General features: G+C 40.7%; 1 protein-coding gene across 6 annotated transcripts in view; it reads right to left on the bottom strand.

Annotated features, from left to right (window-relative positions):
- The window catches only part of DPP6 (dipeptidyl peptidase like 6), a 548,806-nt gene that overhangs the window by 47,860 nt on the left and 474,516 nt on the right, over nucleotides 1-26,430 (bottom strand). For all 6 annotated transcript variants that reach the window (XM_031503790.3, XM_031503789.3, XM_021543891.4 and 3 more), the window contains exons 9-11: nucleotides 5,478-5,632; nucleotides 4,112-4,209; nucleotides 170-293 (exon numbers count right to left, since the gene is read on the bottom strand). In XM_031503790.3, the coding sequence (XP_031359650.1) occupies nucleotides 170-293; nucleotides 4,112-4,209; nucleotides 5,478-5,632 (377 nt within the window). The remainder of the gene's footprint in view (nucleotides 1-169; nucleotides 294-4,111; nucleotides 4,210-5,477; nucleotides 5,633-26,430) is intronic.

The following is a 26,430-nucleotide window of genomic DNA, read 5'->3' as shown; positions in this document are numbered from 1 at the left end:
AGTTTTCTTGGATTGCTAGGTGTTAAAAAAAATTGAACATTGCTTATGTTCTGTCTGCCTAAATTAAGGCGTTCCAGCTGGCTTTTCACCATGCACAATAAGTGAAATAGTTTCTCTTCGGTGGGCCGTGGACACTGAAGCAGGTGAGCGCTGTGCAGATCTCTCCTACCTTGGTGCAGACCCCCGTGGTGGCGTCGCAGAGCGTCAGGATGGACACGTTCTGGGCCCTGTTCAGCCAGTTCACTGCCACCTTGGTGCTGGTGGCCCATTTCACCATGGTGATGTAGTAGTCCCTGCAAACACAGACACGCACAAGCCAGGTCACATCCTAATGAACTGCCACGTGGCAGGGCAGCCAGGGGCTGCTGCAGGCAAGCAGTCCGGGAGAGAGCTGTGCTTTTAAAGAATATTGTGTCCTGATGCATCTACACTGCTTTATGTATGGATTTCAACCTCTGAAAATGACATTTTTAGGGCTGTGCAGGTGTTTTATCTGCCACTTCTGGAAGTTATTTTCAAAGAATTGACGAATACAGAGATAAAGAATCTTTCAAGCTCTTCAGTCTTCCAAGAAGGATTGAACAGCCTGGAGCTACAAATTTATGCACAGGTGGAAAAAAACTGCAAACCATTTCCATTCTGAGCACACTAAACTGAGCTGACTCAGGCCCATCACTATCAATGGTTGGGTTCTTGATGCTTATGAAAAGATGATGGTCTCTGAGCATGCTGGCTACACGCCAAAGCATCCAGGAATGTCGTATTAAAAGACAAACAGTAAGAGGGATAGATTTTGGAGCCATGCAGGGTTTCTGTAAAGCAGATGCAGCTGGTTGCCATAAAGACATCAGCAAAGATGGTTTCCACGAGCAAAACCACCCTCCTACACTGCCTGCATCATCTTATTGCTGGACATATTCAGGTTGTGATGATACTTGGAGTAAACCATGGGTGTGGGCTGCACATTGATACCTTCAGGAAAAGTCCCATGCTACAGTGAGGACTGCAACCTCTTAGGCTGGGGCTGGAAAACACAGGAATAAATTCACTGATGGTTGCCTTCTCAGAGCCAGGGCATGGTGCCACCAGACGTCCACCTCTGCATCAATTCAGGCCTCCACCACTTCATTTGTGGGGCACAACTCTGGCTGAACTGGAAAAGCTGGTGATGCTATGATATACAGCTGGGCCACGTGGGCCAAGACATCCTTAAAGTATAATAAGACTTTTTACAGCATACAGTCTATAAAAAATTTATTAGTTCATTTGTTTGCCATAAAATATGTATAAGGAATTGTTGCTCTCGTTGGAAATAATGTGCTGTGTTGCTAGAGAATCCTTTGTGTTCTGGCAAGAGCTCCTGCATATACTGAAGAGAAAGGGCAAAAGCACAAAGGTCTGTTTGTCTAGAAAAATAACAAGCTGGAAATTGATTTTGTACTTTTCAGTAATATTTAGTGCCTGAAATTGGCTGCGGGGAAAGGAACAAAAAGCCTCAATGCTTGCATCCACTGCACTGGGGGAAGGATATGCCCAGGTGATATAACAGCATTCTGAAAATTTAGAGCCTGAAATAAAATTGTAATTTTACTCTTCATCAGCAACAGTGTGGGCCCTAAGAGGAAAAAAAAGCAACACAGCAAAATTAAACTGTATAACTGTCTCTTCTTTCTCTCCAAATGAACTGAGCAGATTCAGTCTCCCCAGAAAAGGAATGTGATTTTAGTACTTACTGTGGCTTGGAGCACTTTTTCTATAAATCCAATTTAAAGTTTCAAGGACATATATTCAATTTTTACATTCATCTCACTGTTTGAACACAGGAGCTACAGTTCTTTCTCAGGAACTTTTAATTTTTATTTTAGTTCATGGGAATCATGGTCTTCACTACCAGCCCAGAGAAGGGCATGGAGTCTCAATTTCCCTCTGAACCTTCTTCCAGTCATCAAGACCATGGAATACCCAGCACAGAGATAACTGCAGATACCTGGATTGTCATGATTCTAGTTTTTGAGTAGTATGGAGTCTTTCATTTCATTTACTTCCCTTCACATCTCTTCTGTAGGCCACCCAAGTTTTATGGTTCCCATTTTGCAGAGAAAAATGAGACAAGAAAGTGTGATTCATCTCAGCTAATTTTAAACATCTGCTGCCCCTGCAGCTGAACTGGTTGAGCAGCCAGTGGAGAGAAATGGGAAATCAGTGCAATTCCCAAGCCCTCTCCGCCTGACCTGTCCCACATTTTATGTGGAGGTGATTTAAGGGAGAACCTGTTTCTTCCATAGAACAAAATCTATACCAGCAGATCCTTGACCACTGCATTTACAGACATCCACAAGGGAAGGGACACCTTGTTTGAGCCCTGTCAGAAGGGTGAAGCCATCCTGGGATTTGCAGTGGATTTCCACATCCCAGTAAAGTCATTTTTGGTTCAGTTTGAATCATCTGAGACAATAGTGCAGCAGCCTTGTTCATGCCCCAGCTTTCCATGGCTGCTTCCTGGATGCAGGAATCCCTAACGTGAGGTGTGACTCTACAATGAGAATACCTACAGTATGACCATGGCAACAAAGCCACAAACAGCACAAAGAACAGTGATTTATTACAGCCAATGGTCCCTGGGCACTGACAGCTCATCAGATCCAGACTGGAGGTGTCTGAGTTTTTCCATCATTTATTTGTTTCTGGCCCATGCAAGGACCAGTGATGATATCTGCACTTGAGGGAGATAATATCATCCCTCAATTTGTCACCTGACATGCAAATATGAGAAATAAGCTGGGTGATGATCTAATTATGACCACCTGCAGATGAAACTCTTGAGGTCCAGTGGTTGTCACGGAAATAAAAAATGCCTGTCAGGCCTTAAATGTTATATACTGCTTTTCAGCCTTCAATTTCAACCCCTTCTCTTTGCTTTCTTTTTTTAACAGAAGATCACAGCATTGGAGAAATCTTGACAAAAATGTTCAGAATGAAAGATATTTAAAAAGGACATGTGCTCAGTATTGTACATTTCACCTCCAAATGTGTTTTACCATCAGCTACCATCAGCTTTGCTTTTTTTTTTTTGTTCTGTTGGGTTTGCTTGTTTGTTTATTTTTGTATTGTTTTGGAGTTTTTTATGAAAAATATCAGGTTCTGTGGAAAATTTCTGGCTTCTTTCAGTTTTGAAAGAAAAAAGGCTGTGGCATATCTCCACTTTATTCTCAGCTTTATTAATTGTACTAAATCACTTTGCTCCAGATAAAAAGAACACGAAATACCACTCTATCCATATATCATCTGCACTGAGCACACTGAAATGCTTCAGATAGGATGTGTCTGATGCAAGATCCTTATCACCTGCTTCCCCTGTTTCTTGAAACTCCCTTCTGTAACTGAATGCACACTACATCCCTCTTGCCTATTTTAATAAAATTTTATCACACTAATCTCATGTTCAGAAAACATATGCATAATGAAAACACACCCCTATTGCTCTGGCAGCACTACTTCTATCATCCCTATGGTTGGCAATTGCCATGGTTTTGATGAAATATACAGGCACTAATTAATTATGATGTATTTTGCACCATTTTGCAATATTGATTGCAACCAAATAAATTATGTCCACCCATAACCATATAGAACAAATTTGTGAACAGCACTTGGATCCTGCAGTCAGAAGTTATTGCTGTAATTAAAACCTTTTTGAGTCTCTCTGTTTACAGAGAGTGCTACCAAAAGAGAAATTACATTGTTCAGGAGCCACCATTCTGTTACTGTGATGGGGATACTGTGATCCTGAACTCCCACCTGCTGTACACAAGTCTGAAGTTGCATTTTTGAAGGGCAAATAGCCATTTGGTTTGGTCAGAGGTTATACATCTTCTTTTGCAAAATGTGTTTGGATAATTTTAAAGTTATTCAGTGTAAACCTGTTCTAATATAATATTCTATAAAATACATGGAAAAAGACAGGTAATTAGGGAAAAAAAAGAAGCAGATTTACACAAAATGAAACTTTTTGATAGCAGCAGATAAAGGTCCAGTGTTAAAAGCTGCAAAATCATCTTGAAAAAACCCCAAGGGAATTGGGGCCAGCATTCAAGGGTAAGGAAGCACCTACCTCATTCTCTGATCATCTGGGGGAGTCATTTCCAGGTCATGAGTGGGTCCATTCAGACCAATCACGTGCAAAGAAATAGTTGGATTTTCCATTCCAGCCTGGATTTTAGAAAAGAATAAATATGATCCATATCTTGTATATATACATATGTTGTATATGATTACCATATCATATACAACACAGAATGATTTATTACATCCCCATGGATTATAAAAAGCATTCCCATTGAACAGGATATGGATTGGACTGCTGTGGTCTTTTACAGGGAGACTGCAAATCTAGGGATGTGGCACAGAGGTGTGGAGGGGTTGGCAGGCAAAAAAAGGGCAATTCTACTCAGGACACTTCTAACCTTAGTAAAACATCCTACTTTTCATGGTAACTAGAAATTTTGCTATTTCCTGCACCTTTTGACAAAAGATTGTCTAATAGAATGATGGCTGATACAGTAAAATACTGATTCATTTTGTACTGTAGGAAAGGACATCCCCTGCTGAACCATTGATTTCCACAAAACCTGCAGATATGTGGGCATCTCTCCTGTTAAACTGTGCTTCAATTTGGATCAGCATGTGAGGTCTTAGGCAATCAGTGCTTAAAGCAAGAGACCCAGAAGGAATGACTGCAGCAGATCACCCCTGTGCTGCTGCTTTAGAGCAGGAAATTACAGCAAAAACAGCAGCAGTGAGTGTGAGCTCTGGAGAGCTGTGCCAGTGCTGTACACTCACTGCAGGTCTGCAGGCAAGGGGAGACTGGCTCTTAAGTCTTTTCTGTCTTTCAGGCACAGCCAACATCTAAAACCAATGTCTCCTTTGGTGTTAGGCCATCCTGGATCTTCTAAGGAAGCCCAAATACTACATTTTCCTTCTACACAAAAGGGAACCTATGTAAATAAAAAATATATGTATATATGTGTCTATCTTCTATCTATCTACATATAGAAATGTATCTAAATATAGAAACATGTCTAAATATAGAAACATACTCACAGAAATAAAGGAATTCCCAATCCTCAGACACCAACCCCATCCTGGAGACAAACCCACAGATAACATCCAACTTCCATCCATTCCAGCATGGAAGCACAATTGCTTTTGTGTGTGCAAAAAAGCAAGGATTTCTAAATTTTGTTTTCATTGTATATAGAGTTAATAATTCTTGTAGAACCAGAAAAGTGCAATTTTACAAAAGCAGCTAAAATTGTTCTAAATGCACATTCACCGAGGAACAGCTGGTCTTCCATTGGATCTGTTTATTTTCATTGCTTATGAGTTTGCATTATTAGTCTCGTGTCTGAGCCTACTGGAAATAAGCAATTATTTATTTCTGATGGAGCAGCAGGACTGATTTTTTAATTTTCCCTTACCTTTGGATAATGGTAAGTTTTAACAGTAGGGTAAAGGATGCCTGTATATATCGGGATCTCCATGGTGGGGACTCTGGAGGCATTAATTGTTGCATATGCCAACCTGGTGCCATCAGGAGACCACCAATGAGCAATGTGAGTCTTCAGAATCTCCTCTAATTAAAAAAAAAAAGAGAGAGAACAGAAAAGAAAAGGCTATTAGAGGTAAATTACTAGTTAGCAGTAAATGAAAGAGTGCAGATATGAAAATCCCAGTCTAATCACAGCACAGGGAGGATGCCACAGGAATATCAATCAAAAATACTCATCAAATTATGCCATATACACAAATGAACACAATTGATAACAATTACTCTGTATTTATAGGTTATTAGGCTTAATTACCTTTGCTGAAGAAACATCAAATTATTCATATTAGTACACACACTCATGACAGCATAAAAGGCACTGCTGCTCCTGCCATGTGTCCTGCAGATGATTAGGGTTCACAACATCAGCCTAGACACACATCAATCAATTCTAACAGTGTTTATACAAGTGCCTCAGCAACAACTGAAATACTCCTAAATTCTATTGCCAATTGGGAACAAATAAATATAGAAATTTTCTGTAACTTATGAAAGGCTGGAACTTCAAAACAATTTCAGGCCATAGAGTCTGTGCCTTGGATACCATATACCATTTGACTTTTATCCCTATTTCATTTTTTAAATTACTTTTGCAAGGCAATTTGCCATAAGTAGCCAGGGTTAGAGCCTGATCTTTTATACCACTGAATTTTGGGATCTTTGAGATTTTAGTAATATAATTACCAGTGAAAAGGTGCTCAGAAAACTGCCAATGCAAACATGTCAGAGTTCAAGTATGTATGGAGAAAACAATATTGCCATCATATGAAATTATTTTTAATACTGGCAGAACCTAGTTATTATTAAATTCAAATTCAAATAACTTCTAATTTCTAATACTTTTCATATAATCTAATGTCCTTCTTTGTGAAGATGAGTTCATCTTACAGATCTGCAGAAAAGCTATAAAATTCACTCTTGGTCCAAAGTGTCTCCAGTTACTGACATTTGGAAGACATTAACTTGGCTTTTTAAACCTCCCATTTTGTGAAAGACAATAATGTCATACATTTTCATTAAGAGGCTTAATATCATGTGAGTCATTCCTATTTAAACCACCAGAAGGGCTTGCATATGCTGTGCAGATTGATGGGCAGGAAGATGGGTGCCATTACTTTAATGTGAGAATAAAAATTAGAGAGGCTACAGAGTGTTTCTAAGCCTTCACCATGAAATCCTGCTACACAGCTCCAAGCAGCTCCAGTGCCTGCTGCCATCACTGGTCATTGGAAAAAGGGATGAGGATTTTCTGAGTTTTTTAGTTTGTACACCACCCTCTGATGACCCCCCAGTCCAACCAGGACATCCCTCTGGTCTGAAGAGTAAAAACTCACCAGACAATGTTTAATTAAAAAAAAAAACAGAACGGATGAGCAATCCTTAGAGAACAGACAATTATATTCATCACTTGTGTAAATAAACACTTTTTAAATCAAGACTTGCATATGGCTTGGAATAAAACTCAAGGTAACATCAGAAAGAGTGCAAGGGAAAATTCATCCTGGATGCTTATGGTTTTCAGAAATAACAAATTAATTAAACAATTCTTAATGGTAGCATGTAAGTGAGGTTTTCAAAAGATATTTAGGAAGTTACAAACATTTCATGGGAAAGCACATCTGGCAAATTTGCTTTGCTGCATTGTCCCACCTGTTATATGTACATTTAAAAGATTCTGCTTTTGACTTTTATACTGGTTGCTCATTAAAGAGATAATGAAGAGCATAAAGAAAAAGGAGTAAAGATGGATGGCAGATGAATCATTGACATTTTAACATTAATTAGGAATGACTTTATTCAGCAAACATTTTCTCCAGGATCTCAGACTTAATGAAGCAGTTCTGCTGAAGGTCACATACCCAGAAAGGTTTTAGTGCAGGTTTTGTGGTCCTCTGTTAATGAGATTTAATTGAGTGAACCTTTGCCTTGAAACAAAGCCAAGACCTTGCTGTTATTAGAGAGATCAGTTAGTTTTAGCAAACCAGAGAACATTCTCGTGGACTACAGAATGGATTAGTACCAGAAAATTCTTTCAGCTGAAAGAAAAAATGATTTACAGACAATCTGTTCTTGGAGACAGTTTATTCCTTGTCTTTGCATTTAGCATATGCTCAGCTAAAATCAGCTTCATTCAAAACTGCTGAGTCTTTTTAAAGTCAGTTCAGATCCTGCCTTGTGTGTGAAAAAACAGATTTTCCTTATACACTAAAACTCCCCTACATATTTGGATCATGACCTCCTGACTAAAAGCATAAAGTGATAATTGATCAAAACTTTTGCCCTCTTCCCCAGAGCTTGCAGTTGCTGAGTGCTACATGATGTCAGGATGCTGTGAGTGAGCTGCTGAGATTCCTCACAGTCAGATCCTGCTGGCTTTGTGCTCTTTCTGCACAGTTTTGCCTGCCAGCCCCAACAGGGCATGCAAACTTGAAAAACAGTGAGCATAAAGTGTGTGCTGCCTTAGCTGAACAAGGGCTGTTCAAACCTCCCGGCTGGGTTCAAGCACGTGGTTTGAGACAAGTTATTGCATCTCAGCACATTTAGTAATGAATGACTCTGAAACAGCTGGATGATCCTGCTCGTGAGTAGTGACTTTTCAGTGGCAACATGTATTATCCAGTGATGTGTTTGTGCTCAGGGAATGCTACAAGATATGTATTTTAATCCTTTTTTTCTAGTTGAGTAAGGCCCAATTGAATGATCATTTCAAAGCTGTGTGAAACAAAGAGTCTTCTAAAGAAAGAGACTCTCAGGAAGAGAATTTGAAGTCCTACGTCAGAGAATATTTCAGTGACAACTGGGTATATATCCCTCTTAGAGACTCAACATCATTGGAGGAGAAAAGCAACTGGAGGAAATAACAGAGGTGTGATGAGAGGAATGCTCCCTGAGCTGAATTCTTGGTTCCTGTGCCTGTGCATTATGTGGGTGGCTCTCTTTGGAATCAAGACCTGAGCAATACCCAGGCTGCCCAAAGTGGGAATGCCAAATCTTCTGAAGGATGTGTTTCCTGGCAGAAGCTCTCCTGCCCACCATCAGGGAGCAGAAGGAGAAGTCCCTTGTGGTGGTTCTCAGCTGCCAAGTAACAGGCTGTGGTTAATATGGGATTGGATGTAGCATTTGGCTATGATTCCATGTGGGTAATCCCTGGGAAGAATGAACAGAGGATCAGAAGTTGGGTGGACATTTCTAATAGGTCTGTCATCAAAAATTAGCCCAGCATGTGCGAAGTTAGGCAGCCATCAGATTGTTTCACACTGCAATTTAATTCCAGCAGCACTTGCAGAGCAGTGAAATGGGAGGCTTTTATCTCACTTCAGGTAACCAACTTCTCAAGGAATCACAGCACATGAATCTGGAAGAGAGCCCAAAAATCCTCTGGCTTGTTCCTCCATAGATAATATCCACCCCAATCCTTTAAGGATCTTCTTCACAAGAGGGTTTTGCTATTCCTTTTTATACTCATATAGCAACTTTAGCCATAGAGCTCAAACATCCATAATTGTCATGTCCACCTGTGTCTAAGCTCTGAACAGTCCCAGTGAAGTGCATTCAGACCTCTGAATTCCTTGATAGACTCAATGCAGGGAAAAGCACCAGGCCTTAATTTTATGCAACCTCTGTGGCAACCAGCAGGTTCTGGAAAAAGAACCCTGTTGTATGCACCACATTTGGAAATCCACAGAGATGGTTTTAATGTTCTGAACCATAATCTGCCACTGGGGCATTTCTAAAGATATTTCCATGACAAATCCACTTCCCAGGCTTGCACAGAGCTCTAGACTGGCAGAGATCCTCTTTCCTAATAAACACATGTAAATGCCATGGCCATGGAGGTTTCTTCATGCTTTTCTAAAATTCAGCTATTTCTGCAGCCTTTGTCTGTCCTGAGTAATATTTGTGAATTTTGCCTTTCTGCTGAAGCTGGCAAAGTTCTAGCTTGCTGTTTGGAGAAAATGAAGCCTTCACCAATGACTGAGAAATCCATTGGTAGCTTAGAGATTACTTCCACTGATATCAGCAGAAAAAAAACTATGAGAAAAAAAATTTACAAGTAAAAAACCCCCACTTTTTCCTGGGCCTTCTTGTTGGAAGTCACAAATAATTTGTAATTTTCAAGTGTGAGTTAACAGAGACTTATACAAGAAGACAAAGATGCTTAGACAGACCAGTCCTCTGAAGTATGACCTGTACCATTGCAACTCTTTTCTATCACTAAAAAAAAAAAAATAATTTAAAGACATCAGGAATTTGAGGTTCAAAACTTCTCAGGGACAATGCTATATATTGCTGATTTGGTAAATTACATCAATTCTGGGGGGCATAACCAATGGTTCTATTTGTGTGATGTATTGTAGCTGATGCTCAGATCATGAAGTATTTGGTGTGCTGAAAACATTTTGCTGTTTTATTAAAACTGTTAATAAAAAGGAATTTCAAGCAAAATGAAATTAAAGCCTGACATAAAGGCTGTGGTTTACGTTGGGAAAGAAAGCTCAAAAGAAATTGTCAGTAGGTGCATCAAAAGAACATGAGAGGAAGAGAGATCAGAGAACAGCAAGAGGGTCTAGGAGAGGAGAAAACAAAGACTACTGAGATAGTGAAACCCCAAGGGTTCTCATAGAAACATCAAATAAATACAAATGCTTATTTGACAGCTGCCATCTGTTTTAAAATCAATTACTAGATCATCTCAAAGCAACAACCACATGTCCAAATCGATTACTATTGCAGAGTGTGAAAGCAAGTATTTTTAGCCAGTTAGGGAGAACTCATTGTTCATATTTGCCTTTACTGACACGTTTTTCAGGGGTGGCTGTGGAAAATGACCTTTTATTCTATGCAACCAAATTTTTCTCTCAGTTGCTGTAGTGTAGGTCTACACTGACTTCCATTAAATCATTGTAATATAAAATATTATATATTATATATTAAAGATGTAAAATGAGTGTAAAGAAGTAGTTATGTGTATGCAAATAGTATAAAACTGTTTTAGATTACCATACCCTATGGTATGGTATCTACATTTTCCTGTGTTGACATTATTTTGTGCTGATATCAGCACTGCTGCACTATTGATTTCAGAGCAATTAATCCTATTTCACAGTTGTCTAATTGAGCCAGGTGGAAAAAAAGAAAACAGTTTTGCAGGGTGCTGAACAATTGAACAACCTTTTGTAGAAAACATAAAAATTTATGTGGCTGAGGTCAAACTATGGGCTCAGCCCAATTCCACAGTTCCCAACACTGAGATTAGTTTAGCTGGTCAGAGCATGGTGCTGATAACACCAAGGGTGTGGCTCTGATCCCTGTGCAGGGCATTTACTGAAGATTTGAACTCTATGATCCTTGCGGGTCCCTTCCAACTCAGGATATTCTGTGAATATGCATGCAAACAACAGCCCTTCTCAAGCTGCCTGTGCTCTTGTCCAAGGGATCCTGAAGAAAAATGAGCTGCAATGCTCCCAGAGATCCTTAGGAAAAACAAGCTGCAATGCTCACCCCTGTGACCCTTTCTTCTAGTCAGAACAGTCTCCTCTGCCACTGACAGCTTAGGAAGGATAAACTATTACTTGCTTTTATGGCATTCTTGAGGATGTGCTTCAGAGAGTGCTTGAAAAATGTGGGAGTCCCTCTGGCTCCCTGGCAGGTCTGGGACCCTGGCAGGGAGTCAGGAACCCCCCTGGACAGAGCCCCCAGAGACACTGTCTGTGATCTCTGTCCATGGAAAAGAGTTTTCCATCTTACAGGATGAATTACAGGCTCTGAGTGTTTGATATAAGTAATAATAAAGTGCGGCACAGGTGCAAAAGTAAAATTTTAGGATTCTAGATTAAGGGTCCAAAGGGGACAAGATGGAGGAAATTGGGTGTGTCTTGTCCTTTTTCTCCTTCTTCATGCCCTCCATGTTTCACTGTGGTGTTGGCATTTTTCTGTTGGTTTAGGTTGGGAAACACTGTTCAACGTAGGTGACAGATATTGGCACATTATTGTAAATGCAGCCCAGGGAGTTTCTGGTATTTAATGTTTGTCACATCCCACTGAGGGCAGAGCCCCACACGCTGCCCTGCAGGACAGAGCTGGGCAGGGCATCAGAACATGTGAGAGATAAACAGAATAAACAACCTGGAAACCAGCACAGACCAATTATGGCTTCTGCTTTGGCAGCAGGGCTGACAGACAGAGACTTTCTACAATCTCAGAATCATCAATACCACAGATTCCAACAGATAAACACCAAACTCTTGATCCAAAATCGTGGAGGGCGAGCAGCTCCCGTGTGTTTGGCAGCCATGAGAAGTGGCAGCCTCTCACCTCAGGGAAAGGAGCCCAGCCAGGAGTTCTGCATCTCCTCAAGCACAGGACAGGTGAGGGCTGCAAGTGTCATTAGCTCCTCTCAGTCACCTGGTTAAAGTGCCTGGACACAGGTTGTTTTCTGCTCAGAATGTCGTGTTGAGACAGCGGGCGAGGACTTGGCCAGTGCTTTTACCTCCCTGTTGCCAGATGCTGAGGAGAGGCTCATTTCAGAGGGGTGGTTCTTGCTGGGAAAACCACTCCTCATGTGTTCTGTGTGGTCAGCAGCATCATGTCTTGCCTCCATATCTCTAATGGGCCCCAGAGCTGCTGTGCAGCCTGAGCCAAGCCCAGGCTTGGCAAAGAGGCAAACCCCACTAAATGGGGACACAAATTGGCTGTGGTCTATTGTAAATGCAGGTGACCCCGGTGGGAAGAAATGCTGGTTTCTGACTCCAGCTCAGAAGGCTGAATGATTCTTTATTCTAACTATACTACAATACATTAATATACTATTTAAAGGAGATACTAAAACTACAGACCTACTTTCTCTAACTACTATATCTAACTCACTCACAACTCGTGACCCTCTCTGGAGAGTCCAGCCCCACGTGGGCTGGACTGGCCATCAGGCTCAAACAATCCTCACCAGAATCTAGTCAAGCAATCACCCCAGGTAAACAATTCTCCAAACACATTCCACACGGGAAAAACAAAGAGCAGAAATAGAAATTGTTTTCTCTTTCTTCCCTCTGTGCTCCTCTATGAAAAAATCCTGAGAGAGAGAGAAGAATGTGCCTGCCACAGCGCTCCAGTTTCACTGCTGTGAGATGGAGGTGGCTCTGGGGGACACCACCACAAGGTGCAATGCTCTGGAAGCAGACAAGTCACTGTGGGATGCTCGCTGGTACCTGATTGAAGCACAAACAGTGTCCAGCAAAGCCAGAGTGTGCACCTCAGAGGCACATCTACCAGGCAGCCTGGCCAAATGCTGACCACTCCAACCTGACCTCCTCATCTATACTCCCAGCTACCAGCAGTAACCACCAATGTTTCTCTAGGACAATCTTTAGGACACATCCCCATGAAGCAGGACGAGATCATGCTAACGTGGGATCAAGCTCCTGACAGACAGAAGAGATTTTCTGAGGCTGTTAAATTCACCCTATTTCAAAACTGTTATTTTAATGTGGTTTGCTTGTTTTGGTTTTGTTTGTTTGTCTTTTTATCCCCCTGACCCATTGATTCTTCTAATTTGTTGTGTTTCCAACACTAAAGGATTCTGTGCTTGCCATACGAGCCAGGGCATTAGGAATGTTGTTTATAAGGTTATTGGCAAGTAGCTGCCAGACCTTCTTGACTGTTTGATTTGCTTGGGGGCTTCAAAAACTGGATTTATTGAACACCTGCCTGATCCCATCTACAGGTACACCTCTACAGCCCCTATAGAATACACACAGGAGGCCAAGCTCAGACTGTAATAACTAAAAAATCATGAATGTGCCATACATAAAGCCTTACTATCCTGTTTGCACATCAGTATTTCAGGGCCTGATTTTTAATAAAAGCTGTCCTCTTTCCAATAAACACACCAGAAAAATGTTGAGTTGCCTCCACATCCTCCCTCTGCTCTTCTTCAGAAGTTTCTTTCTTTGTGCTTCTGGGTTTTTGTCACCTGTGCCTATCCTGAGGAATCCTTAATTTTCAAAAGCATTGATGATTAATGCTCACAACTGCTCCTAACAATTAGTAAGTGTCCTTTGGTTGTGTGAGTCATTCTCAGTGTCAGTAACAACCTTCGGATCACGGTGACAAGACTGACGTGCAAATGCAAGTCTGAGATCTGTCAGGATGTCCAGATGTAATAATGAAAATGGGGTTGGAGTTATGAAAATAGAAATATTATCCATCCTATCCTCAGCTATTCCAGTTTCCAGCACTCACTCCGAAGACAAAATGCATCTAGGAAGCCCATGTGCAGTGGGAAACTGCTGTCTGCCACTAATGTGTAAGAATGTGTTTTTCCTGGCACAGAACTTAAAGCCACAGCCTGCTGTCAGCTCTTCATGAAAGCCTGTTACTAAAGGCACTAAATCTGTAGAAACATTTCCTGGCAGAAGTCTTGTGAGCAATTTGCAGTGCAGGTCACTGATGTGAGAGTGAATTCTCACTGCAAGGTCCTGTTGTACCTTTGCTAAAGACCCAGAGCAGACAGAATTCACATGGCCCAAATGCAGAAGGGCTCCTTAAACACAAATCCTTTTCTTCTTTACCCCTCTGGTGCCACTGAACAGGTTGCTGTGGCTGGAAATGCAATTTGCTTATCTGTGCAATGCAGTGAAACAAATCATGGCTTTCATTATATGCTGAATATTTCTCTATTCAGACATGCACAAGCAGCTTCAGCTTCACCTTTCCTTTAAATTAAAAGTTACAGGTTCTGTCTAATGAACCTGTGGGGTTTATGATAGGAGGAAGATGGACAGGCAGCCTTGACACAGGGGATCCATTTCAATAGCTACAGATGTATCAAGAAAGTTAGTAATCACAAAACCCTCTGAATCAAAAATTCATTAGACGATTGCAATAGTTCAAGAACACAAGTGCCCAAAAGCAATCTTTTTTAATGTTTCATAAAGAAATATGAGAGATAAGGAGACTGAACAGCCTGACATTGCTATTAAAGAACTTGATTCTTCAGCCCCATGGATTTTTATCAGCACTTGCACAAGCTGTCTTTCATGTGAATTGCTTGCATGATTTATTCACCCTGAGCAGCACCTGCTAGTCATCTAGTCTGAATGCAAATAAATGTCAGTTAATATTGTAAAATACAGCCCTGCTTTATGAAATGGGAACTGGAGCACATTGACTGAATTTAGTCTAGCTCCTAATTCCTTACCTGTTTTAAACAGCTGAAGTCATTGAACAGCCATTAAAAAACCACTCAGGGTATACATTGCCCTGTTATGGCAATATTCCCAGAGGTTTCAACTTGAACAGTGACTCAGGACCTGACTAACTGAGAGATTTAGCTCAGTAATGACACAGAGGGTGAATCTGATTTTACAGGACTGAATAATCAGAGGAACTACTAAGATCAATAGAATCACCAAGGAATAATAAAAAAAGAGAGCTGGATAAAAACAGAATTCAAACTACCTTACAGCAATATTTCATAAAAAACGTTCTGATCAAATAAGAGGAACATTTATTATTAATGAAGCCCATGGTATGCAATCGGGTTATGCCACTGATGGATCAGTGGGATTTGATGACTGTGTTTATCAGAGTTGTGGCACTTGCATGTTGAGCACAACTCTGCTCTTTCCTAGGTGTGTGTTTTGAAGGTCATCCACTCTGGACCCAGGTAAGAAGAAAGAAAAGACAAACATCCCTGCAGGATAATGTCCATGCATCAAAATCTCTTTTATCCCTGCTACCAGGAAATATTTTCCTTTATCAATATTTTTAATCTTTAGACTCCAGTGCAGTAATCCTCAATCTACTGATAAAATAAGAGGAAAACTGTGCCCCTGGGGCAGGGGCACCAACCAGGTTCGTGCAACTCTGGTTGTCAGTAACAGCCTAGAAATCCCATAAGTGAGACAGGAAATAAACCCCAGTGGGGTTGGTGTGCACAATGCCCAGTGGGGAATTTCCAGTGGGACCAGAGGAGTCCAGGAAGAGGATCAGAGGGCTGGAGCACCTCTGCTCTGGAGGCTGAGCTGGGGTTGTTCAGCCTCGAGAAAAAAAAAGGCTCCAGGCAGAATTTATTGCAGCCTTTCAGTACTTGGAGGAGGCCTGTGAGAAAGATGGGGACAAACTTATTAGAAAGCCAGTTGTGATAGCAAAAGGGGTGATGATTTCAAATTGAAGAAGGGTAGATTAGATATATGAAAGAAGATTTTACAATGAATGTGATGAAGCTGTGGCACAAATTTCCCAAAAGAGAGGTGGTGGATGCCTCACCTCTGGTCATTCAAGGTCAGGGCTGGGCTCCTTGGGGTGCTCATGGAGTATTTCCCATCACAGTCACCACCCCCATGTACATCTATAGTCACTAATATTAGTATATTTGAATTTATGACCACCTGAATTCCCATGTACATCTATAGTCACTAATATTAGTATATTTGAATTTATGACCACCTGAATTTCCTTGGAGAGCCCAAAGTTTGTATCTCTAATAATCGCTGTTTTTACTTTAAAGCTACAACAATTAGAGTCTTCTACAGAGAGTTTTAATTAGATAGTGAATTAAATACCAAATGAAGTTTGACATGGAATTCCAGGTATTTAAATGTGGCAATGGGATTCCAGATACTTTAAATTCTTTAAAAATTTCATTGTATTGATTTGAGTTTCCTATTCCCTGTTGTATCATGTTTCTCTTTGCTGAACATTGATTCCATTATTTTCAATGTTTTAATTTCAGCCAACAAAAGCTCTATCCATAAACCAGCATATAAAAATTTGTGAAAAAACATTTCAAAATATACGGAAGTGCACATATAAACACACACAGGGCCATGCAGTAACAGTGACAAGAAATTGCCTGTATAATTGGAACTAAAACTGGTAGGAGTAAAACTTATTAAAAATCAATATAATAGAAAGGCAATTAAGAATTTTAAGGGGAAAAAACCACCCTGATTAATTAACTGCAAATTATAAGTATTACTTTGAATTGCATTGTACAGAACAGGCTCAAATTACCAATTATCCCTGCCCACTTTGTTCAAAGATCATGAATGTGCATTTTAATTTATGCTGGAGAAAGCTAAATATGGTGAGAACCAGCATGCAGAATTTTGCAGAAATCACTGGGGATGAGGGTGAACTCCCCCATTACCATATAAATGACATGCACAGGCTTATAAATGACATGCAGTGGATCCAGCTTGTATTGTTCCTTCAGATGTAGCAGGAAAATACCGGAAATTAAAATACAGCTTATAACCTGCTGGATAATAAATGTAACCCACACTGCACAAATCCCCATCTACCAAAGATAATTTTGTCTGCTGTTTTTTGCTGATTAAGGGTGGCTTTGGAAAGAAATACCCTCCTTTCCCCTCTTTATCTGTTGCACTTATTGGCAGGATGGAGATGGCTCCATTTTTATCTACCCAACAGATCACAATACCTAATGTAGCATAATCTTAATTTCCAAGGTCACCGTAGCCTGCTTTACCCTTAAAAAACTTCCTATTTAGTATTGAGGACAATTCCCACATTAAAAAAAAAAATTACAACAAGAAGAAACAAAAAAAATGCACAACCAAACAAAACAAAAAAAACCCACCCAAAACAAATAAAAAAACCCCACAAAAATGAAAAAAAAAAAAAACCACCCCAAAAAATCCCACAAACATTTTAAAAAGACAGATTATAGCAGCTCCTTTTCCACAAGTATATTTTTGCCTCGACATTCATGGCATAGCACTGCTGCTGTGTTGAGGCCATGGCTGAGCAACATTTCCCTGTTCCCTGTAGGTCTGGGGACTGGTTCTGGTTTTGGGGGGTGTTCATTGAGCACTTGGCACAGCCAGGCCACAGGACAAGCTGGTGAGAACTTTCCCACTGTCAGACTATGAAAAGTAGGTTTTGAAATGCCTCAAAATATTCTGATAGCAACCATCATGAAATAGAAAGGAAAATGTTATTGCCCTTGCTGAGTAGGACCAGAAATGGTGATTTGCACTCTTTGCCATTCATTACTTATCACTAAAACCCAGTTTTCAAAGTCGGTTATTCCTGGAATATTTGGATGTGGGTTACACTCCGAGGTGCCAATTTTAATACATAGATTTTCCTTTCTGTCTAAGACTTCCTTGGCTGTCTTTCATCTTTTCTTGGTAACTTTCCTCCTGGAAAGCCCAGCAGCTCTGGGCTGGCTGAACACCTTCCTGCTGATGCCACCATGTGCCCGAGGTGGGTGCTCAGCCCTGCTCCTGTGTGGGAGGCTTTGTCAGGGAGGGAGGCTGTGACTTGTTCTTCAGGCTGCCTCCAAGTGATATTTCTGTATCATGCCCTCCAGTCCCTAAAGACTTTGTGCTCCAGCCTGCAGCTATAAATCCCAATTATGCTGTTGGCATGTTGGGTGGAAGGTTTCATCTTCATCAGGCTTAGCAGGATTCCACCAGGTTATGAAAATACTCAAGGCATGGTTACACCATGATTACACAGATTTTTATCATTATGTTTTGGGGTTTTTTTTTAATGTGAAGAACTTTTCTTTAAGAAGTGCTAACAGGATATCTGGTTTCTCTTTTGCAGATTTATGTTTCCAGACTGAAAATGTGACCATGATACACTGCTACAAACACAACCACCTGGCTGACTAATTGCCTGTAAATTAGCTTTCTGTGCCTCTTGTACTCAGACAGATGGTTTAATGTGGTTTTAAGTCCAAATTCATAACTGGTATAAATAGTAATGCATACTTACTAGGGGTACTTGTTCTATTTTAAAATAGTTCTTATTTTATTTCTTTATCAAATATATGAAGGAATGTAACTGTCAGGTTTGTGCACTAAGGACTTGTGTGTTTGAAGAAGCCAAATCCACTACTTTAATTGCTGTGAAGTCACTCATGGTTCATTGTTTTTTTCTTGAAATTGAAAAGAGACATTTACTTAGGAAAACTGTGCAGCAAGCAACAATTTTATGCTTTCTTTCCTTTTTCAAGTGGTCAGCAAAGTACACAGTCTTTTCGCTAAATTAAACTAAAAGTCTGAAAAGAAGTAAAGTCAGACTGGAGAAGTCACTCCATGTTTAGGCACAATTTAGCTGTTGTGTAGAAGGCAAAGGGCTGTTTCCCCTCTAAACCCTATTTCAGCTGTGCTGTCAAATGTGTGTTTTCTCCTACAGGAAAAGGTCAGGTCAAACATGGGACAGGGCAGGACTGGAACCATCTCTGGATGTCCTAGGAAAGTTATTTTGCTGGAACCAAAGCCAAATTCTTTGTGATCTGGTATTTACTGTACTCAGTGGACTTGCATTTGCAATTTCTACAAAGTCCAAGGAAGTAATTAATGCAGGTCAACATCATTTCTGGGAGGGAACAGAAGGTTCTGGAAGGTTCTGAAAGCTGGTTTAAACCAAATTTCCTCAGTGAAGGACAAGCTTGGACTCCAAGCAACATGGCTAGATCCATTGTGTTGATGCCTTTTTCCTCTTCCTGGGAAAGAAGCTCTTCCAGGGCTGGATTCTGGAGTCCCAGGGGGATGAAGGAAAACACATCTCTTGGCTTCTCCACTCTTCCTGCAACTTCCTGCAGCTGCAGTGCCATTCTGCAGGGCTGTGCTGTGAGATTTCCTCATTAGGGATAAACCTGGACCTCAGTAATTGAAACATTCTGTGCTACCACCTCTCCAAATGGCAGCTCGGTTGTTTTTAGGATTGCACTTTTCTCGTGCTACTCCCACCTCTCACTTGGAGCTGCAGGCTCTCTGCTAACATAGCCAGAACAACTCCACTAAAAGCTAGTATTTCTAAAGCTACCATTTCTCCTTTTGGGGTTTATTATTCTGTCTTGAATAATTTTAAATCTCAGAAAAGTACTGCAACATTCCTGATGCATGCTCAGCTTTTCTGGCTCACTACTTGCTAGCTCAGCCTTTAGTTCAAATTACTCTCAGCTGCAAGGTCAAAATCAGATGCCCAAAATTCATGGGCAAGCTCTTAAACAAGAGGTGTCCCATAAGCAGCCTAGTGTTGCTGTTTTTCAAAAACATAATATTTTAGCTGTCTCATTCTCCAGAGAGAATTTTGAAAAAGATCCTGAGTGGGCAGAAGGGAGCTGCTTCTTTGTCTCAGTGTGTTGGCACCGGGGCCACATGAGCAGGGTGACAATTTCTCCCACCATGGCTCAGGGCCTGGTGTTTATCAGCAGTGCTCACAAGTCAGGTTCACAGCTCCACTGGCTCTGCTGAAATAGGAAAACTTACAGGGAAAGAAATCCCCAAATCTACTCCCTGCTCCACAGAGCCAGACAATAATCACATCAACTCCCTACACCTTCCTGAGCCTCCCATCCCATCCCATCCCATCCCATCCCATCCCATCCCATCCCATCCCATCCCATCCCATCCCATCCCATCCCATCCCATCCCATCCCATCCCACCACTGCTCATCCTCTACAGTTGCTGAGATATCCACAGTTGTAGAAGATACGGGAGAAGGAATGAGGAGCACAAAAGGATTCTAAAAGACCAACATTTAGCTGGAAAATTATTTATCCAGTGTATCATCACACACTACAATCTGGGCAAAGCATGCCTTCAGACAAACACCCCTTTGGGCAATTCACAGGGTTTTGGGGGAGAAGGGTAGAGAGGAGGCAGAGTTAAAAAGATCATTTCAAAGCACCATAACTAATCTTTTCCCTCCTCATGGACTTATGCAACTTTGTGCTGTGCCTCCAAGGGGCAGCACAGCCTCAGCTATTGCATTTCAAATCCATCAGCTGCTGGGGACACAATTCTTGCCTCCTGTCCTATTCTCACCATTTCTAGCCTGCTGGTGATACTCCAAAATACATGACAATTTGAGGGTTAGGATGGGTCAGTTCAATAATCAAGTGAAGTTTAATTTTTTTAATGAAGTATTGAATCTTTTAAGTCATGTCCATGACTACAGTCTGAGGCAAAGGCTGGAAAATCAAAACAAATGCAATAAATACAATGATCTCCAGATAATTCCCTTCAAGTAAGATTTATTTTGATGCCTGTTTTCAGACTGTTGCCTTCAATTTTAAATGCACGATAGCATGAAAACATAATGCTTTGGTTTTAAGAGCTGTTTTTCTTCAGCTCTATTTCTTACAAGCTTCTCAAATGTTTAATCTAGCTATTGTGAAAGACTCCTTCAAGGAATTGCTTTTGATCTACTCTTATGCAGTAGCTACTGATGGCTATTTTTTTTTCTCCTGCTATTGTTGTTAAATCAAGTACAAGACAATGACTCAACTTTGAGCAAAAGCAAAACTAATGTAGGAGGCAAATGCTTATGAGTCATTTATGTAAAAAGGAAAGTGATTTGCTCCTTTTTTTCTGGGATTTGAAAGGCAGGTTAGAGTCCATCAGTCCCTTTAGGATGCAGAACAGTCTGGCAGAGCTGGGGCAGCTTTAAAACAGGCATTTGCCTTCTGCTCACAGGGTGTCCTGTGGGTTGGAAAGGTTCTTATTCCTGTGGAAATCACTAGGAACTAGCCCAGCCCTCCTGCAGAGTGGCTCACACAGACACATCTCTCCAGCTGGGCATCCCTCCTATCCTGTGACCATGACTGAAGGGGGTCTGTGCTGCAGGTGAGCCCAGGGATGTGTGAAAACAGCCACACCTGGGCTTGCACACAATGCTCTGCATTTTAGTTGGGTTCCAGGTACTAAGCTGAAACTCTCACTTCAGTTTTGTGTCCTAATTTCTCTCATCTGACCTAAAACCAGGTCAATAATTGTGCCTCAGTTTGCCTGTTTCTAAAAAGATGGTAATAATTCCGATTCTACCAGGACATTATGTGAAGCTTTATTAATTGATGCTTGCAAAAGGCATTAAGATCAAGACAGAATAATTGCCTCAGTGGAGGTCATAATTAGACTTGTACCAAGAGATACATCTGAGCCTCAGCTGTGATGGTCATTCCATCTTTTTCTTGCACTTTAGCTACAAATCTGGGGGTGCTGAGGTGGGGAGCTGCTCTTAAATACAGAGGCATCACTGTATTTAGCAGGAATTCAAGGGATGCTGTGCAGAGACCAGGGGAGGGTTCAGGCTGCAGGGAAGATGAGAAGCAGAGCAGTGGAGCAGGGCAGAGCTGTCTGAAGGGAGCAGCAGCATCCCTGCCTTGGGAGGAGAGGTTTGCGCAGCCCCCCTTGGCTGAGGCTCAGCTCAGGGGTCAGCACTAATCTGATCAAAAAGGGGATTGTGAAAAGCTCATCCGACTCAGACTGTGAAATCATGCTCTTGAATCCTAATAATTTCTACAGCAACCAGTTGTCATGCCATGAGGAATTACCAGCTGAAGTTGAGGCGTGGGGGGGAGACCACGTTGACACATTTTTGTGAATCCCAAATCCTGCTTTAGGCAGAACTTCCATAAAAAAAATTACATTTCCATACAGTCTCTTCTAAAAAGTATCTTGTGAAACATTAAGGCTCATGTTTCTAAATATTATAGAACTGGGAAGTATCCCAGGGTTATCAGAAGAATTTGAAAAAAATCAAAATTCATGCAGAAACTTTGGAGATGATTTAAAGAAGACATGCAACAGAATGATGGATTTTTGTACTCAAAAAAGCTTATAAGTGACATCATTTTAAAAAGAGAACTTTCTTTTTCTATCCTTTTCTGCACTCTGCTCACTTTTCCACGGAATATTTTATGTAACAGCATTTTGTATTAAAATTCAAGTCAAAACCCCCACAAACACACCACCAAAAACCCAACCACACAGTCTAATCAAAAGGAAAATAGGATTTAATCTCGCATTGCTTCTTTCCAATCAGGATGCCATTTGCATACTATATTTTTTTTTTTTTCATCAAATCATGCAGATTTCTGGCTGTTTGCAGCTCTCCTCTCGAATCCTGATGGGGAGAGGAGCTGCTCCAGCTCTCCACGGTTTTTACCACTTGGTGGCAATGTAACCTCCACCTTCCTGCTCAGGAGGTGAGTTGTCTCTGATTTCCTCCTTCATTACTTCTTATTCACTCTAATTATCATATTTGTAGGTGGCAATTACAGTCTTCTGAGTTTCTGCTTTCCATTTCCTCAATAAATTTAATAGAGGCTTGTTGGGTTTATTTTTCTCTGCAACATTTCTAAGGACATTAACCCTGTAATAGAAGGGTTTTTCTTCCAGTTAATGCAATATTGCATGTTTTTCTGGTCTCTAATGAAGTTTTGAGGACCGCTCTGGAACTGTTCCCTTTTGCCAACAAGCATTCATGTGCCCTTCAATATTAACCCTTTGCTTTCAAGATAGGAGTTCTCTTTAGACTATGTTGCTTTTGTCGCCTCATTGGAATTGAGAAAAGTCTCAAATTATTTAAAAGCAGCTTAAAAAGACTGCATGAAACACTAACAAGAGAAATTAGGAATATGTACAAAGAATGACAACAACAGAAAAAAGTAAAATATTCAGACTGGAAAGGAATTGCAGGTGCAAAAGAAAAGGTGGTCCATGAGAAAACATGCTTTTAAAATCACATGAAGGAGCAAACTTGAAGTCTTCATTTTAAATGACTGTGATAGTGAGAAAATGAAAAAACAAGATGTATTTGTTACTCATTTTGAAATCAGTATGCATCAAAAGTCTACATCCAAACTATAATGTAAACATTTCTATCTTCACTTTTGAGAAGTGTGGATACTTCTCATATTTAAATATAATATATAACTATACCAGGGCTCAGAAGAAAGGTTTTATTCTCTGATTCACAGGCTAGGCACCACAGATTTAAGGGTTAATCAAAGACAGACAAGAACACAAATATGTACGTCAGTGAAAACACTTAAAAAGCCTTGAAGTAAAACTCAGAGAACTTAAAGGAATATGTGCATTTGTTAGAGTATCAGCTTCTGCTTAACTGTATAATTTTGATCTGGATCTAATATATGAATCAGGGTATTGTACATACTGAATGAAACTCTAATTGTGAATTTTACATCTAAATTTCTGGAAAATTTGTCTTTTTAAAGTGAAAAGACATCTCTTCAAAATCCACAGTTAAGGAATTTGCTAAGAAGTAGTATTTTAAATAACTATAAATAAAACACAGTATTTAGTTTAGCTCTTAGCAGCATTTTGTGTTCCTGTGCTGTTTGGTGTGACTCAAAGCAATAGAATAAATTTTTCCAGTGCAGTGACATGCAAGGACTTTCATGCAAGGTCTTAAAACTTCTTAAGGTTGGAGAATATGGCACAGCAGCTTTTCAGTAATTAAAAATAAAATAAATAATAAAAAATAAAATAAACAAGGTATTCTAATAATGATTTTCTGGTATGCAAGCTGGCTGAGAGAAGATTCATTCAGCACCAGAATGACACAGGCAAACACAGGAATGACCACAATTCCTTTAGAAGATAAGAACTGGGAAGAGTGGCAGCAAATTCAGCTCTACAAGGCTCAGCTGTGCTGTGGAGCTAGCTCTCAAAGTAAGAAACTCTGTTTTCAGTGGAAAGAGAGGAAAGCAAGCAAGAGGCTGGGCAATACAGAAGTGGTTGGGACAGTTCTTGCTGGAGACTGTGGAGCTGAGCAGAGAACTCAACATGGGTTTATTTTGGTTTGAACCCCTCTGCAGGGTCTGGCTCTGCCTTGGTGGGCCATGAAACCTGGCTCAATATGCATCCCCCCATCTCCAGACTCAGAAATCCTGGTGGATGTGGGCAGGGACTGCAGGGAGCCAGAGAACGGTGCAGGTCTGGGCACTGCCTGCTGCTGTTTGCCATGGATTTGAAGGAAAACACCTCCTGCATTGCTTGGTCTCTGCAGCCCTCATCCCAGGAGAGGACTGAAGGTTTCTGCCACCCTTCTGCACTTGGTCCCTGCTGTCCCACACTGGCTGCTGTGCACCTGGGTGTGGTCTTTGCGGGCACCTGGAGTCCCCAGCCTGGCACACGGCAGCCAATGCATCCCCGGCCACTTATATTTTACTGCTTAACTCATCCAAAAGCTTTAGGATGATCTTTCAAACCTGCCATTTCCCCCTACTTTTCTAATTTCTGTTAACTCCGTGGCATAGTTTCCCCTTAGACCTGTACTCGTTGAAGACTGGAAAGCAGCTGGTGCAGAAGCTGCACCATATGGTAGTTACTTATAGCAATGTAAACTAATTGAGTGTTGAGGGTGAAATAATCCCTGGATGCTTTATCTTTCAAGAGCTGCTGGTGTGTCAATTGATAGCCTTAAAGATCTTTAGCTCTTCAGCTCTGACACAGAGCAGAACCCAGCCAGAGTCATCTCTATGTCCTGGCTGGTGTCAACACTGCAGTCACTACTGGGCTTTTTTTGGGCAATTTGGAGAATTCCCTGCACTGTATCACCCATTTCCCTCTTGTGTTCAAGGGCTGAGGTCCTGTGGAGAGCTGGTACCGGGAACACTGCTGGGAAAAAGTATTGCATTCCCAGGATCTGAGCATGGTGGTCATCATGCCTCCCACAGTGCCAAGCACAGATTGGAATATTGAAGGGAGCTTTTCACACAAAGATTTAACCTCTTGCTTATTTCACACACAAAAATTTAATCACTGGTGGAGGAAACCATGGACTTCAGCTCTCTGGGGGCCTCCCAGATGTCCAGCCAGCTCTTAGCAGTGATGCACCCCTTTCATTTCACATCATTGCTCTCTGCTCTTCCAGTCACAGACCCACTCTGACCTCTGATTGCTTCCAGATGGCATTAGCATTTGGAGTTGTGTATTTTAAACTGTATTTCAATTTGGTTCTTTGTCTTTCTTTTTTTCCTTCAAATTAGGTAAGCTGATGGACACAAATTACATTATGACTTGTGTCATAATTTTGGATATTGTTTTGATTTCCTTGCTATTATACAACAACGGACAGGCCAGCCCTCTAGTGAGAATCACAAATCACAGCAGAATTTTCATCCTTTTCATTTATCTTTCTCTCATTCTAATTTGGACAGAGTACATTTATTTTGGCTTTTTTTTTTCCTTAAGTCAGATACTCTTTATTCAGGCCAGGGAGCAGTGAGACAAATAGGAAAGCCATTTAAACAGCCTGTAGCTTTTGCACTGGCTCCTTAATTTCCACAAGTAAGGCTCTAGCAAGAAAAAAACCCTACAGGAAATTACCTTTTAACTCAAATTGAAGGAATTACACACTAACATGAAATTTCTATGACTATCTTTCAATTTCTTTGTTCTTTCTGTAATCACTTCTTGATTGCAGCACTTTAAAAACATTAAGCTTTCTTTCTTTCTAACATGTTTTTCAAATAAAAGTTCATGGACACCCTCAGAAGAAGAAAATGATCAATTTTCCTCAGGGAAATAATGAGGCACATATAAATTTATCATGATAAAGAGCTCCATTGCCTACAACCATCATGTACAAGAAGTTTATGTGTATTTACCCTGTTGTATATAAAAACAGGCATTCTTCATAAATGTAGAAGCCAAAATGTCTAACTGCAAAGATATGAGTAAAAGACATGAAAGCCATACACAAGATCATAAAAATTTAGCTCCAGAAGAAGCCCAAAGAAGTATTAATCCCTTCCTTGCACTGAAATAGAATTGATGTTTATCTCAACAACCCATGACAAAAATCTGTTTAATTCACTCTTAAAAATCCCCCAGGACAGAGATCCCTGCAGTATCCCTGGGAAACATGCCCTAACAGCTATATTTCCACCCTATAATACTGTACATCATTTTTGTACGATTTAATTAAATTCCTTTAATCTCTTACAACATTCTACAGCCTGGAAGACTCTTACATGTGTCACAGCCCTCAAGCTCAATTCTACCAACATAGAAATGATGAATTTTTGTTTTAA

This window comes from Lonchura striata, chromosome 2 (genome assembly GCF_050655825.1).
Source record: "Lonchura striata isolate lonStrDom1 chromosome 2, ASM5065582v1, whole genome shotgun sequence".
In the NCBI taxonomy this organism is placed as follows: domain Eukaryota; kingdom Metazoa; phylum Chordata; class Aves; order Passeriformes; family Estrildidae; genus Lonchura; species Lonchura striata.
This window is presented reverse-complemented; position numbering and strand designations above follow the sequence as displayed.